Below are 16,786 nucleotides of genomic sequence, written 5' to 3'. Positions count from 1 at the left end.
TCATATTAGTTCATCCGCATCCCATTCAAATGCCTCGTTCTTAATTCCATCACAGGTCACAGGTACACTTCCAAAACTACTTAAGGAGGAAAAGCTTGCAGACCTTTCCACCTCTCTGGAAGTCATACTGTTATAGTCAGAAAATACAGAATCATTTGAACTTTTTGGATAAACAATATTGTGAGAAAGCTGAGGTAGCTTATGTGCAAGGAAAAAGATCCCGCTCAAGAAATACAAGATGGCAGATACAATCCCCAAGCAAATGGCAGCACCGACTTCCTGTTTCTGAGGACTGGAAGGCATATAATATGTGCTGGGGAAATTAATACTAAAATTGCTCACGATGGAGTGCATATTCCAAGCCACCGGAATAAGGATGACAATACTGGTAAATATGTACAAAATTCCACCCAATGTAAACCAATGAAGAATCATGTCGATTTGGCTCGTCCCATGATAGATATGTTTAAGTCCAAAGACAGAAACGGCTTTTCCCAATGCTCCAAGGATTGTAGCCGTCAACATCAAACCCTGCGCCACAAATATTTCACGTGGTACAAAAGAGTCCGTCACGTTGTATTCTTGACAGTACATGTCTTTTTGGTTTGATGACACCAAGATGTGACTGAAGAAACATGTCCGCCAGATGCCAACCCAAGCAATGCCAGAGGTAATAACAGTGTTGTTGGCCACATACCACACCCTCCATTGTATAAGTCCTGTGGCGATGGAGCTCAAAATCCAGCCTACCGTAGCAAAAGCAAATGCTCCAAGCTGAAGATGAGCCGTGTTAGCCAGGTATGACATGACCCAGCAATTGTCACCGCTATTCTATGGCCACCTCATCACAGTCATCTATCGGTGATCACTAAAAGAGGAGTAAAATAAAGAACAAATGAATGAATAGATACAAGCAATAGGATATAAAAGGTCATAAAAGGTCATATAAAGGATATAAAAGCACCAATAATATATCTAAGAGATAAAAGATAATTCATGTGAAGTAACCTCTTCTCCTGTGCCGGCTGCTCTGTTAAATACTAAGGTCTGTGAATTCTTTTACCACAATATACACAAATCTGTAAAGCAGACTGACACCCTAGTTGCTAAGAAACTGGAACCTGCACAGTATACAGTCACCCTTGTCACCCTGCAGCATTTAGATACAAGATTACTTATGTTGTCAATAACATGGCAACTGTGCACGCTTCACGCCTTCTGTCAGTGTCCTGAACATGTATCTCATGTTTTAATAATACACTCTACTCCTATTTCCATTGTTGTATTCAATATGGGAAATCCCATAAGAAAAAAAAAATTGTGTCATGTAAAATAACTGATTAGTTTGCTTATTATATTATATTATTATTATTATTATTATTAATAATATTTTTTTTTTTTTGCAAAAATGTTTTACCGCATTTACAGTTTGTAAAATATTTGGTCATTCGCAGCTGGCCCTGGCTCTAAGCTCTGGGTCTGATTTGCACGTGGTCAGACAGAGTGCAACCCCAATGACATTAAACTGCAGGACATCGAAATCATCAAAATCATTTTTTTCAACAATTTGGAAAGGGGTAGGAAAACGATCAATGCCATGAAAAACAAAACACCAACAAATAATAATTTTAAACATACTGTATATTAAAGTGGTTTTTAAAGGCAGAAGGTTTCTTTTATTTTTTTTTACCTTAAACACTTCTGGACCGGAAGATTTTCCTGCTTAATAACCAGGCCCTATTTTGCGATTCGGCACTGCGTGATTTTAACGGACAATTGCGTGGTTGTGCGACAGTGTACCCAAATAAAATTGATGTCCTTTTTTTCCCACAAATAGAGTTTTCTTTTGGTGGTATTTGATCACCTGTGCGATTTTTATTTTTTGCGCTATAAACAAAAAAAGAGCGACAATTTTGAAAAAAAAAAAAAACAATGTTTTTCACATTCTGCTATGTGACATTCCCAAAAAAAAACGTAAAAATCTAAATTTTTTAACATTTTAGGCCAATTTGTTTTCTGCTACATACTTTTGGTAAAAAAAATCGCAATAAGCATATTTTGATTGGTTAGCACAAAAGTTATTGCGTCTACCAACTACGGTAAGATTTATGTCATTTTTATTATTTTTTTTTACTAGTAATGGTGGCGATCTGCGATTTTTTGTGGGACTGCGACATTGCGGCGGACAGATCGGACCCCTGACTGACATTTTTGACACTTTTGGGGGTACCAGTGACATTACTGCAGCAATCAGTGCTAAAAATATGCACTGTTACTGTAATAATGACACTGGCAGGGAAGTGGTTAATACTATTGGTGATCAAGGGGTTAAATGTAAGCCTAGGAGAGTGATTCTAACTGTGGGGGGGGGGGGGTTTGGGTTTTTGAAATGATCACAGAGACATGCAATCCTATATAGCAGGATCACATGGTCTCTGTGATCATTGCAGGGAGAAGAACGGACAGCTGTGTTTACATCAGCCGTCCATTCTTCTCTGTCAGCAGGGAGAGATCGCGAGTGTCAGGTGGCAATTGGAGCCGCCTGACACCCGCACTGGCTTCCTCGCTGACGATCGAGGGCGCGCGCTCGCCCCCTAGCTCTTCCCAGGCAGATGATGCATATTAACGTGATTTTACCTGGGAGAGCCACTTTGCCGACGTAAATATACAGTGAGCCGACGGCAAGTGGTTAAAGTAGAACTATGGGCAAAACTTTTTTTTTTTTTTATTTTGGATAGAGTAACGGAGGGTTATAACCCCTGTAAGAATTTTTTCACCATCTGTGTTCTATTGCAGAGATTTCCCTTCACTTCCTGTTCCATAGCCAAACAGGAAGTGAGAGGAAATCCTTGAAAATTAAGGGAATTTTTTGGGGACCCCCAGGTCACCAGAGCTAGTGTCCCCATTGGAGGATTTCCCCTCTATTACTTTTCTGGGGACAACCCAAAATTTATACAAAACGAGGATCAATTCGCTACCTGAGGAGTTCAATTTTAAGCCGACAAGAAAGTATAAATGTGAAAAATTGTGTTTACAAAATATAAAGCGAAAAAGCAGCCAATCCAAATCGGTGTCCCCACCGTGAATGGTATAATGTGTAGTGAAGTAAGATTGGCGCTAATTCAAAGTGGTCAAATAAAAAAAACAAACTAATAATCTGTGAATCACTGTGAATGATAGTATATCTCCAAATAATGATGTTCTTCAAAAATTGATGAATATAATAGTGTTGTGTGCAGTGAAAGTGATCCGCACTATTATAAAGATGATCTTATTGTAGAAATTCCTCAAAAAAAAATCTATGTGTTATCAAACATAAATAACCCCAAATACGATAGGTAAAATTGTACTGTGTATGGTATAAATGATCGGCGCTATTCCAAGATGATCTAATGATAAAATCTGTGGATCACTGTAAACAAGATGTATAACTCCAAATGTGAATGAATTCACAAAAACAATAAAACCATAAACCGTGAAATGAAATAATCTCTAATAAATGTCCAAGAAAAATGTCCAAAAAAATTGTGTAGTATAAAACAAGTTCCAAAAAAGTCAATGATGCAATCAATAGAATGGAAAAAACAACTGGAATGGGACTATGTGAACAAAAACAAAACAAAATCTCAAAATGTGCAATCCTGAAACTGTGGATCCTATTGCTGTGAATGAATCTTCAAACAAATATGTAAATCAATCAATCGTGGAGTGTGCCGTTTAACAGTCTAAATGCCGATCCAATCTCAAACGAAAAAGATGTGTAGTGGCCGCTTACCTCTAGCACACACTACATGCACATGTGTGTAATCTCAAAATGAAGATTCTTTGCTCCCCAGCAAGTTTCAGACTATGATCCTCTCCGGCAGACCTGTGATGATAGATGACCGCAAACAGGCTGGTCTCCCTTGTAGTATGGATCCTCCGGTGTGTGGTACGATCATTCAAAGCAGTTCAGCCTCATGGGAGTATAAAATGAAACGCTCATGGTACAGTAACTTCAATACCAGTTTAATTGAAAAAAAGGATGCACTTACATCAGAATAAAATAAAGCAAACACACAGAACGCTGAAAGCGATACAATGTAGACCTTCTGGTTCCGGCCGTGAACACAGAAGTGACGTCACCCGGCTCCTCCCGACGCGTTGCGTCACTATGCACGTGACTTTATCAAGGGATGTGAGCGTGGGTGACTCGCTGCCGGTATTTGTAGCATAGCTGTGGTCATGGAAACGTTTCAGCTGATTTTCATTCACCATTTCGCTGCCGATGTTTAACACTGTGTTGTATAGAGTATGCGTCCACCCTACAAATGGATACACCTCTGAGATACCTTTAAACATCTATGGATATCGTCCGATGTAATCGGCTGAATGAATGAGGTTGTAGTTAAAATATCATATCTCACAATTTAAAAATAATTAAATATATGCCCAATATATAATCAGCAGGGGAATCGTGATAAATAAACATAGCATAGATATATAATAAATAATTAAATGGATAAAATATCATCAGCAAAAATACTGATTATATATTGGGCATATATTTAATTATTTTTAAATTGTGAGATATGATATTTTAACTACAACCTCATTCATTCAGCCGATTACATCGGACGATATCCATAGATGCTTAAAGATATCTCAGAGGTGTATCCATTTGTAGGGTGGACGCATACTCTATACAACACAGTGTTAAACATCGGCAGCGAAATGGTGAATGAAAATCAGCTGAGTTTCCATGACCACAGCTATGCTACAAATACCGGCAGCGAGTCACCCACCCACGCTCACATCCCTTGATAAAGTCACGTGCGTAGTGACGCAACGCTTCGGGAGGAGCCGGGTGACGTCACTTCTGTGTTCACGACCGGAACCAGAAGGTCTACATTGTATCGCTTTCAGCGTTCTGTGTGTTTGCTTTATTTTATTCTGATGTAAGTGCACCCTTTTTTTCAATTAAACTGGTATTGAAGTTACTGCACCATGAGCGTTTCATTTTATACCCCCATGAGGCTGAACTGCTTTGGATGATCGTACCACACACCGGAGGATCCATACTACAAGGGAGACCAGCCTGTTTGCGGTCATCTATCATCACAGGTCTGCCAGAGAGGATCATAGTCTGAAACCTGCTGGGGAGAAAAGAATCTTCATTTTGAGATTACACACATGTGCATGTAGTGTGTGCTAGAGGTAAGCGGCCACTACACACCTTTTTCGTTTGAGATTGGATCGGCATTTAGACTGTTAAACGGCACACTCCACGATTGATTGATTTACATATTTGTTTGAAGATTCATTGACAGCAATAGGATCCACGGTTTCAGGATTGCACATTTTGAGATTTTGTTTCGTTTTTGTTCACATAGTCCCATTCCAGTTGTTTTTTCCATTCTATTGATTGCATCATTGACTTTTTTGGAACTTGTTTTATAGTACACAATTTTTTTGGACATTTTTCTTGGACATTTATTAGAGATTATTTCATTTCACGGTTTATGGTTTTATTGTTTTTGTGAATTCATTCACATTTGGAGTTATACATCTTGTTTACAGTGATCCACAGATTTTATCATTAGATCATCTTGGAATAGCACCGATCATTTATACCATACACAGTACAATTTTACCTATCGTATTTGGGGTTATTTATGTTTGATAACACATAGAATGTTTTTTGAGGAATTTCTACAATAAGATCATCTTTATAATAGTGCGGATCACTTTCACTGCACACAACACTATTATATTCATCAATTTTTGAAGAACATTATTATTTGGAGATATACTATCATTCACAGTGATTCACAGATTATTAGTTTTTTTTTTTTATTTGACCACTTTGAATTAGCGCCGATCTTACTTCACTACACATTAACCCAAAATTTAGGTTTTCTTTTAATTTCAGTTTCAATGATAATGGTCAAATAGAGAGGGTGAGTCTCCTTAATGGGGGCACAGTCAGGATAAAAAAAACTTACATGTGTTCTAATCCATCTCTACTCTATCCAAAATAATAAAAATGTTTCCTTTAGTTATACTTTAATGTATTCTCTGCATTTGGGTAAAACATTTTCTGTGATCAGACCCCCCCCCCCCCAAATACTTACCTTAGCCCGATCTCAATCTAGTGCTGTGCCTGTCTGCAGCATCCCAGTTCTCTCTCATACCCACCATAGGCTTCTGCTGCTGTCAATCAAATCCTGTGAGGAGGGAGTGGGGGTGGGGCCGAGTGGCACTGTGTGTGTCAATAGATGCACACAGTCGGCTCGGGATCAAGCCGCTTGCTATGGGGCACTCGGAAGGGAGGAGGAACCAGGAGCACTGGCGGGGGACCCCAGAAGAGGAGGATCGGGGTTGCTCCATTGCACAGAGTAAGTATAACGGCTTCAAAATCATTTTAAGCCTATGTTCACACTTGTGAGTGTGAGTTTGCGCAAGCACATCACAGGTACTCCATAGTTGAATAGGCTGCTGCACCCACAAGAAACATATGAAAAAAGGTGTCTGACCTTTGCAGCACCGTGCAGTTTCATGCTTGCAAAAATGTGGGCCTTTTGTCAATGCGTGGGGGTGCCATTAAGAATTATTGAGACACCGGTGCATCTGCTAAAGGGAAGTGAATTTGCCTGCAGGTTGGGAACCAGCTAGAATATGCAGGCGTTCCAGACCAGCACATACACTAAATTACCAAAAGTATTGGGACACCTGTCTTTACACGCACATGAACTTTAATGGCATCCCAGTCTTAGTCCCTAGGGTTCAATATTGAGTTGGCCCACCCTTTGCAGCTAAAACAGCTTCAACACTTCTGGGAAGGCTGTCCACAAGGTTTAGGAGTGTGTCAATGAGAATGTTTGACCATCACCATTCTTACAGAAGCGCATTTGCGAGGTCAGGCATTGATGTGGACGAGAAGGCCTGGCTCGCAGTCTCTGCTCTAATTCATTCCAAAGGTGTTCTATCAGGTTGAGGTCAGGTTGGGGGCAGTCAAGTTCCTCCACCCCAAACTTGCTTACCTATGTCTATATGGACCTTGTTCGTGCACTGGTGCACAGTCATGTTGGAATAGGAAGGGGCCGTCCCCAAACTGTTCCCACAAAGCTGGGAGCATGAAATGTCAAAAATGTCTTGGTATGCTGACGCCTTAAGAGTTCCCTTCACTGGAGCTAAGGGGCCAAGCCCAACCCCTAAACAAAATCCCCACACCATAATCCCCCCTCCACCAAATGATTTGGCCCAGTGCACAAAGCAAGGTTCATAAAGACATAGATGAGTGAGCTTGGGGTAAGGGAACTTGACTGACCAATATTGAACCCTAAAGACTAAGACTGAGATGCCATTAAAGTTTATGTGTGTGTAAAGGCAGGCGTCCAAATACTCTTGGTAATACAGTGTGTCAACCTAGGCTTAAGCGATCTTCTGAATATAACAATCCATGTTGCCACCTCTCAGATATAAGCTGTCCTGCTCCAGTTATCAGTGAATCTGATTTATGGATGTGGACACAATAAAGTATGATCCATCAAACGTGTGTAGATCTGCTGCTCTCTACTGTCTGAATTTGTAAACACATGTAAATACATTACATATGCACTTCCAGTCCCTGGGTTGTTTGCTTTGGAACCCTGGAAGGAGGAAGTGGAAAGAGAGAGAAAGTCTCAGCCACATGTCCTATCCTTGCTGCTAAACTCCAAGTCACAAGGGACTATTATGCAAGTATTCCTATGATATAATAGTTTAACTGCAGCCCCTGAGTGTATTTAAATCCTTGTGGCAGACAGAGTGTCTCTGCCCTGTACTTGTTATTATTTCACATGCACAGTGCCAGATAGCTAAGTTTTTGCCTGTGTATGTATAGTGGTCACCCTCTATTATATTAATAGGTTATCCTGTTTATTGCAATATAGTTTATATGTAGCATCTGTTATTCTAGATAACCCTGTTCATTCTGGTCTGGGATTCTACAGCTATATTTATCTTAGGGCTTGATAACCAGCATAGGCTAGAGCCAGGTTGGGCATCCAGTGGCTACATCAGGTTAATTAGCTTAGAGGTCCAGTTGCATGTCAGATTAGAAACTATTGGGTACCACATACTTGATCCACTGTTATCACCATCAGGAACCCCAGCTTAAAAAATGCCATGCAACCAACACTGTCATGCATGCATATATGCATGAAGTGGCTGCAAAGAGGCTGCAGGAAATCAGAAGCACTGAGATGCAACAAAGTTTGAAAGTATGAAAAAAAAAACATGAAATTTATACTCATACAGTGCTTTAGCAAACAAAATATAATTAAATTAAGGTTTTAATCTTTTTTTAAATATAGGCCATCTCTCCCTTTCACAATATTTTGTGATATAGATATAGACAAGCAGCTCCAGGATTATGGTGTGTCATGATGACAATGCCACCAGAATAGGTAATACTGCAGAAGTTTAGGAGAAAAAAATCAGATGGCACCATTAATATGCCTGATTCAGATGTAAATAAATTGACCATGACTGAAAGTATGCAATGCTCCAGACAAAGCCACAATAAAATCTCATTTTTTGTTTAAGGGTTGGTTCACATTGGTGCAAAAAAACGCATCGCACCCTACTCGCAGGTCAGTTCACACTGCCATATGCAAACTGCTGGGAGTGTCATTACAAAGATAATGACACCCACAGATAAGTTTGCATATCGCAGTGCGAACTGTCAATTCGGACAGGAATCGAATCGCATAGGTGTGAATACTGATGCGATCATATTCTGGTGCGGACCAAAAAAAGGGTCCTGCGTGACTTTGGTCCGAATGCGATGCAAGTTCAGCTATACAATCTGTATGGCTGAATTTGCATTGCACAGACATCACATGTGATTCGCATAGCAGTGCAGTGCGAATCACATGCGATGCCTGGCATTGGTATAGTGGGAACTGGCACGAAAGGATACCTGAACTATGGAAAATATGCCAAAAAGATAGACTAAGGGCTAGTTACTTGTATTGCCTGTAGTGTACCTGCAGTTGATTTTTTTTTCCCCCATTACTGACTTACCATGGTTTGTTCTGGACTCTTTGTGAAGGCAGCCAGTAAGGTAGTGTAACAGGGCTTTGCTTCCTCATTTTAGGTAGATTATGTGTGCTAAAGGCATGTTTACAGCTCGTTCAAAAGGAATAGGCTGCCGAAAAGAAACTTGCCTTAATAAAAGAAAACTGCACACTTACGCAGTGCACAATTGTGAATGGGCCCTAAACCATACTTTTTATTCCCTAAGTTTACTAACTAATAACAAAAATAAATTGTGTTTGAAACAATATGCATGTTTTTCACCTCCTGCAAAGGAAGAATTGCTTTTAAGTTAGTTGCCCACGTAGAGCAAAGCAACAGGCTCACTTTACCATACCCTTCTCCAGCCATGGGAGCCACTGGAGTCATAGCTTACACAGGGCCATGGACTTCTTGTGTGACAGGAATTGGCCCAGGTATGTCACATAGTGTAAGTCACATGCTCCTCGATACCTATAACCGGCCAGATTTCTATCCATGTTTGGCCACTGTAAGGGGTTGGCTCGGTAGCGGGTGTGGATGACCCCTTGGGTGGGTTCGTTACACAGAGAGACAGCCGAGGAGAGGTTGAAAACAACGGTCTATGGTTTATTCTTCCAATTTGCTGGAAACAAGTGCAAGCATCCAAATAGCATAAATCAAACAAACATAAAATAAACCCTGGCCACTTGGGGCGTCTACCTTCACAACCCAGGAACCTACCTATGGTGTCTGTCCCAACCTACTGCTGGGCAGACACTGCTGGTCATACAGCAGAAGACCAATAGTCTATTTGTTTTCTTTTCACACAGAAAAAGTCAACACCACCTCACCTTCAGAAGTCTCTCAGCTCACTGCTCTCCTTAACGCACAAAGCCTCAGGATGCAGCAATCAGTAGTCATCCTCTGGATAACTTATAGAGGCCTTAATTGCCTCATTCTGAATAGCTGAAGCTTTCCAACGTCCTTAAACCTTTCTGGCTACCTCTGCAGCCGACACCTGATAGTAATTGGTGAATTGTCTAAACAAGGCAGAAATGTATCTCCCGTCTGTGACAACACCCACAGATTTACCTGACTTCCTGTCACACCACCTTAAAGTGTTACTAAACCCAGGACCCTGTATTTACTATTTCTGGTCTCCCACAGTACACAGAATATGGAAATGCAATTATTTTAGTAAATATAAACTGCTAAATACCGTTTCTCATAAGTAGTAAATAGCAGTCTTGTGACTTCTATCAGTGCCTAATTAAAGCTTATAGGAGGAGTTTTCATACTGCACTGACTGTCCTATCAGGATGTAGGAACCCTGACCCTCTGTCTGGACAGTGCTGATTGGCCCTGTGCTGATCACATGCACTCTCCCAAGAAAAAAAACTCTCTAGCAATACACACCAAATTGAGCATGTGCAGCCTGACTCCACTAGCTCTGTCTTATCCGGACAGGTTATGGGGACAATGCTAGATGAGGAGGATCTGTCCATACAGGATCAAACAGCCTTTTTACACAATGCAGAGGATTAACCCCTTAGGTTCCACAGTGAGTATACCAATCATGCTTTACTGCATAAACAGACTGATTTTACTGTTGTGGGTTTAGTAACACTTTAAGTAATGCCTTTATCTTGTTTGAACAAAGAAGCTGGTTATTGCCCTAACTAGAAACTTGCTGAATCATGACCGGCAATGCCGGCTTTTCACTTATGTTACAGATTTGTTACCGGTCAGGCTCCGTTCTCTGGCTTTCTGGTGGTTTTTGACAGGAGTAACTGCAAAATCTCTTCTGTCAGGTAGAGCAGGAGCTGCATTAGGGGTTGTAGGAAGGAGTCTGCACTTTCCTCCCTCCAGTAGAATACTGTGGGCAAAAGAGATCAAGGAGGGGAAGTCTGCTGAGAACAGACCTCCTCAGGACAGGTCCTTGCTGGGTAGTGAGGGTGGAATGTCCTTCTTCCAGTTTACCCTTGTGACATGTCATGTGTCCAGAGATGGGAAGAATGAGAATTTGCCTTCATTCCTGAGCAGGCACTGCACAAAGAAGTACTTGCAGGGCCATCTTACCGAATGGGCACGCTGGGAAGTTGCCCAGGGGCTCCACTTGCCTAGTGGGCCCCACCTGCCCAGCGACCCAGCCAAGCATTAGTCCCAATTGCCGTGAGCACTTCAGCCCCACTAGAGCCACTTAAGGTCCTTTAGTTCAGTGTACTCTAAAGAGTCCCGCACCCCAGCCTCCCAGCTCACTTTCTTCATCCCACTGATGCAGCAGCATTTTTTTTCTACCAGTGACACCAATGCAGCAGCATTTTTCCTGCCACTGATACCAATGCATCATAATTTATTTCCTCCCAATAACAATCCCACTGCTAACCCCATTTTTTGAACCACTATTAAACTCTTGCATTTACTGTAGTGAGCCACAATCATTCACACTTTTGTGGCTCATGCTGCAACCATTAAAAGTGGTTATTAGCCCCACCCCTCTCCCTGCCCCTGTCCCATCCCAGTTCTCAGGGCCACTGATTTACAAAAGTTCCAAGGTATGGTCATTGCCATCTTTGTTCAGGAATCATTCACGATCAGGATCTATTTCCTAGATCAAGAGGGTAGTTTAGAGATGAAGACATTGTGTAAACCCCAATGCCTGCATCCCACTACCAATGTGTTTATGTTCTTGGCTTTATGTACACATTGTCTCACACAACTCAGCTCCTGCTGCTCACCTTGAGCAGCCCGAAAGTTATTGTGACATCAAGTCCTGTGAATGATCACTGCAAAGACTGAGAAAATTATTTTTACTGTCAGCAGAAGTGTGATGATGCTATTATCCCAGTATCCAGGTTCAGGCACAATCACTGGAAATGGAAACACGAGAAAGCCCAGCACTAGTTATGCACTTGTTGACTGTTCCTGCAGGCTGCCTCTACTAGGAAGGGAGGATGTCCCTCCTCTGATCATTTAGCTGGGCGTATCTGAAGTTGGTCAGAAGAAGAAGTAGGTCAGCCTAGATCTACAGAACATAACCAATAAACAAAATATAAAATTACAACATTACAAAAATACAAAAATAATTCTAATATACACCTTAATAATAACGAATAATGTTCTTTTAACTATTTTTGAGAATGATTGGCTTTTTTTTTAGAATTAATTAGACACCTACATTTGTTCATAAAATATTTTAAAAATACAGTAGTTCTTTCCAATGTGAAAGAGTTTGGAAAACTATACTGCTAGAAAACTCTGAATACCAAATTTGAGAAACCATGCCCAATGTCTATATTTCCAGTTTAGTAAAGCATAGTCAATGCTATAATTATAGTAAAGACAAACTCGTGTCAAAGTTAAATAAACCAAAACCTCAACCTCTTTCGCTTGCATATCTAGTGTAACTATGTATTAAGAATCAGCTTATGTGATATACTGTGATTATGGTCACCACTCCTTGCACAATAACTGTATTTTAATCTCCACATTTTGTCATTCCAGAGACATTGTGGTAAGCTATAATGGATCACTGTCTATTCAAATCCATTTATTTTCTTGCTTACTATATTTATTGGAAGGCAGAAAGCAAATCCAAATCCTACAGGCATCATTCCTTTACCCAACTGCCGTGTTATGGTTTAGGAATCCTTAAAATGAGCCAAACGTTTTTTAGCAAATCATATAGTCCATGGGAGGGTTGAGAGGAAAAATGCTTCCCTTGTTTGTCATTATGAAAGTTTAGATGTATTATGAAAGAGAAATGTTAAAGGGGACCTTTACTGAAAATCTTTGTCCTGAATGTTGGATTAACCACTTGAGCTCCAGAAGATTTTACCCCTCCATGACCAGGCCACTTTTTTTGGAGTATTTTGACACATGGGATTGTACCTAGGCATTCTACATTATGTGCAGCAGCCTATCAGGCAATATCAGGGGCATATCCTATTCACTCCTGCTTCTTAGTACTGGTTTACATTAATGGTGTCATCAAAGGAGGGAATTTAGGAATAGGAAGACCTACGTCTGAGGACAGCTTATACCTTCACCAACATGGCAGCTGTTTTACAGACATGCAGAACTCTGGAACGGATGAACAAGCGCTCCTAAGCAAAAAAGAAGAACAGAACGCCTGCTGTAAGCCATATCATCCACAACTGACTTTTCTTGTACTGTTTGAAGAATAGGGTTGCCTGAATCTTGGTCTACTTTAGGAAATCCTTAAACAATAACCCACCCATTTGTATACATGCAGTTCATGCATATGTTACCATAAAAGGAATGTGTTAGGTCCCAAAAACTTAGAGCACTAACACATTTTCAGATCACCTATATTTAGGGCTTTTTTTACTCAGAGAATAGGTGCAGGTACTCATTGCTTATCACCACTTATCTCCACCCCCTACTCACCTCTAAGTACCATCCCTTGGTTCCAGTCCTACCCACCTCCCTGTAGTTAGAGAATACAAAATGATGTATCATTTTAGTGGTGCTAAGCAATTTATATAGAATTTGTTAATAATACCTATAAAAGTAGTAAAGTAGATCCCCTGCAGCCAGCAACAACTGACCCCCCCAAGCAATGAAAGACTCTTCCCTCAACAGTATATCCCTTCCAGTAACATTTGACCCCCGCAGCAACATAAGAACCCCCTCAACAACAATTGATACCCCACTAGCAACAATAGACCTCCCCAGCAAAAATAGAGCATCATTAGACCCTCTCGCACACCCAATCACCCCTTGCCATGACATGCATTCAGCGTTGGAGGTGCCGAAACTGTGTTCCCCTGTGTTCCCTGCCTATACTTACCTAAACTAACGATATAAAAGGTGACTCGAACCAAAGTTACTTGGTATACACTTTCTTTAAAGTAGAGTTACAGCCTGTAAACGAAAAAAAAAATCAAGTCAGCAGCTACAAATACAGTAGCTGCTAACTTTTAATGACACCTACCTGTCCAGGGATCCCACGATGTTAGCACCCCAAGCCGATTCGTTTTTTCGGCTCTGGGTGCAGGCGCCAGCATCTTCACTAACCACTTGCCGACCCCTGCACGACTATCTACGTCGGCGGTCAGCCCCTCACAGGCAAACTAACGTAGGGCTACGTTACTTGCTTGTGAGGGTCTAGGGAGCGAGCGCGCGCCCCCGGAGGCGCGCTCCCGCTCCCGCGTGGTCACGGACCCCCCCACGCGTGTGACCAGCGGACCCGATGTCCGCCGGCCACTTGGCGATCGGCGGGGGAGAGGGAGAATGTCAGGCAGCTTGTGTAAACAATCTGCCTGTCATTCTCCTCGCTGCAAAGACACTGATCACATGGATCTACTATGTAGATCCGTTTATCAGTGTCCTTACAGCTGAAGCCACAGCCAATCACAGTAGAAAGCACGCCCCTAGGGACACACACAGCCCCTCCCTCCCAAATAAAGTTAACCCCTTCACTACCAGTGTATTTTTACAGTAACAGTGCATATATATAGCACTGATTACTGTAGAAATGTCACTGGTAACCCCAAAAGTGTCAAAAATGTCAGTCAAGGGTCCGATCTGTCCGCCGCAATGTCGCAGTACCGCAAAAAAAATCGCAGATCACCGCCATTACGCGTTAAAAAAAAAAACAACAAAAATGACAAAAATCTTTCCCTTTGTTAGTAAACGCGATAACTTTTGCGCAAACCAATCAAAATACGCTTTTTGCGATTTTTTTTACCAAACATAGGTAGCATAAAACAAATTGGCCGAAAATGTTAAAAAATTTTGATTTTTACATTTTTTTGGGGGGGAATTTCATATAAAAAAATGTGAAAAATATTGTTATTTTTGCAAAATTGACGCTCTTTTTTTGTTTATAGCGCGTGATGAAAAAATCGCACAGGTGATCAAATACCACCAAAAGAAAGCTCTGTTTGTGGGAAAAAAAGGACGCCAAATTCGTTTAGGTACAGCGTCGCACGACCGCGCAATTGTCCGTTAAAGTCACGCAGTGCCGAATCGCAAAATACCCCCTGGTCGGAATGGGGGTAAAATCTTCCGGGGCTTAAGTGGTTAAGGGAAACAGGAAGTAAAGCCTTGCGGCTTCACAGCCTGGTTCCCAATGTGCATGCGCGAGTCACGCTACGCTTTCTGAATGGACCGGTGTGTCTCCCAGAAGTCAGCGGGGGAAAGGAGGAGCGGTCTGAAAATTTCGTAGATCACTGTGCTTCAATCCTACCCGGAAGTAATAGTCTGTACCTGGTTTTGACAGGTACCTGCTCCCCCCTCCCCCCCCCCCCCAAAAGTGCAAAATGGAGCAGTGGAGGGGGGGAGGTTGGCGAACAAGCGAAGTTTCTACGCTCTGCTTTAAAGATCACCTTCCTTATTGTGCAACTAAAGGATAAAGGATCACCTCATGTATTACGCAACATAAAGATATGCTATCTAAAGTACTCAGCTACTAGCTATCTAAAGTACTCAGCTACTAGCTATCATTCTGTGAAGTGTACTAGAGAACTGAGACACGGCAGCAGCTACGGTTAATGATCCAGACACATAGCAAAACAGGGAATTGCTTTGTATATTAACTGAATATATTTCAAGTAATGCATTATCTCATACATGATGATAGTTTGATCTGTCCTGCAGTTTTTCTTTTTCCAAGAATGAAGCAATGAAACAATCAACGTAATGTAACACTGCACTGGGAAACATAAATTGTGAAAATCGTGTCAGATCACACATGCTGGAACTCAGCTATTCGATGAATGACATGAATTGTGATCTGCATATAACAATTCACCAATCGGTTTGGGTCTACTCGTAAAAGAAAATTCAAAGATAAACTGTTTTCTGTTAATGGTGCTAAACTTTCCCAAGATTTATAGTGATCAAAATGCAATAAATCTGTAAGAATAGCAAAATTATATAAGAATTCGAATTTTATGTACCAAGAAGCATGTTACACTTGAATTCGACGAATGTTGGTCATCGCTGTATCTTGTTCACTAGTTTTAAATAATATAAAACTTTTATTTTAAAAGAAAAAAATTATATAAGAAACAAAAAGCAAAAAATTTGATAAAATACACAACAGTTTCCAATTTCACAGGACATGGATCGCTGATATTTTCTTTTAAAGTAGTTGTAAAGGCATAAGGTTTTTTTTACTTTACAGCATTCTTTGCAGTAAGGTAAAAAACCTTCTGCATGGAGCTCCCCCCAGCCCACTTAAATACATACTTGAGCCTAATCTCGATCCCGCAATGTGTATGAAAGCCGAGGATCTCCCGGCTTTCTCGCTCCTCATTTGCTCAGATACAGCAGCAGGAGCCAGTGGCTCTCACTCCTGTCAATCACAGCCAGCAACAAGGGAGCAGGGGGAGGGGCTCAGAAGCAAGCACGCACGAGTGCCCCCATAGTGAATAGCTTGCTATGGCGGCACTCAATGGGGGGGGGGGATATGGGAATATTAGAGCCAGAAGCGCCGGGGGGGGGACCCGAGAAGAGGATAATCAGGGCTGCTCCATGTAAAACTATTGCACAGTGCAAGATATGTACAAAATGGTTATTAACTTAATTTAAAAAAAAGAAGCTTTACAATCAGTTTAAATTTTATTATGCTTAAAATTAGCGATAGGGATTGTTGTCTTTAATTGCATAAGCCTTTTTTTTGTAAATTCTTTATTTAAGGGCAAAAGGTGAAAAAACATTATACTTAGTTGAAGTTATCATAGTATTTGCATACAGAGCTTTCAGTGTGATACAATGCAATATAGGTATTAGGTAA

General features: G+C 41.1%; 1 protein-coding gene across 1 annotated transcript; it reads right to left on the bottom strand.

The window, feature by feature from the left end:
- Positions 1 to 812, bottom strand: CLDN34 (claudin 34; the record flags this gene model as incomplete). The annotated part of the gene is made up of 1 exon (XM_082248003.1): positions 1 to 812. Exon 1 carries the CDS (start codon positions 805 to 807, stop codon positions 1 to 3), a length of 807 nt encoding a protein of 268 aa, XP_082104129.1. The 5' UTR covers positions 808 to 812.
- Positions 813 to 16,786: the final 15,974 nt, after the last annotated feature.

This window comes from Pelophylax lessonae (genome assembly GCF_965119305.1).
Source record: "Pelophylax lessonae genome assembly, chromosome: 2".
NCBI lineage: Eukaryota > Metazoa > Chordata > Amphibia > Anura > Ranidae > Pelophylax > Pelophylax lessonae.
This window is presented reverse-complemented; position numbering and strand designations above follow the sequence as displayed.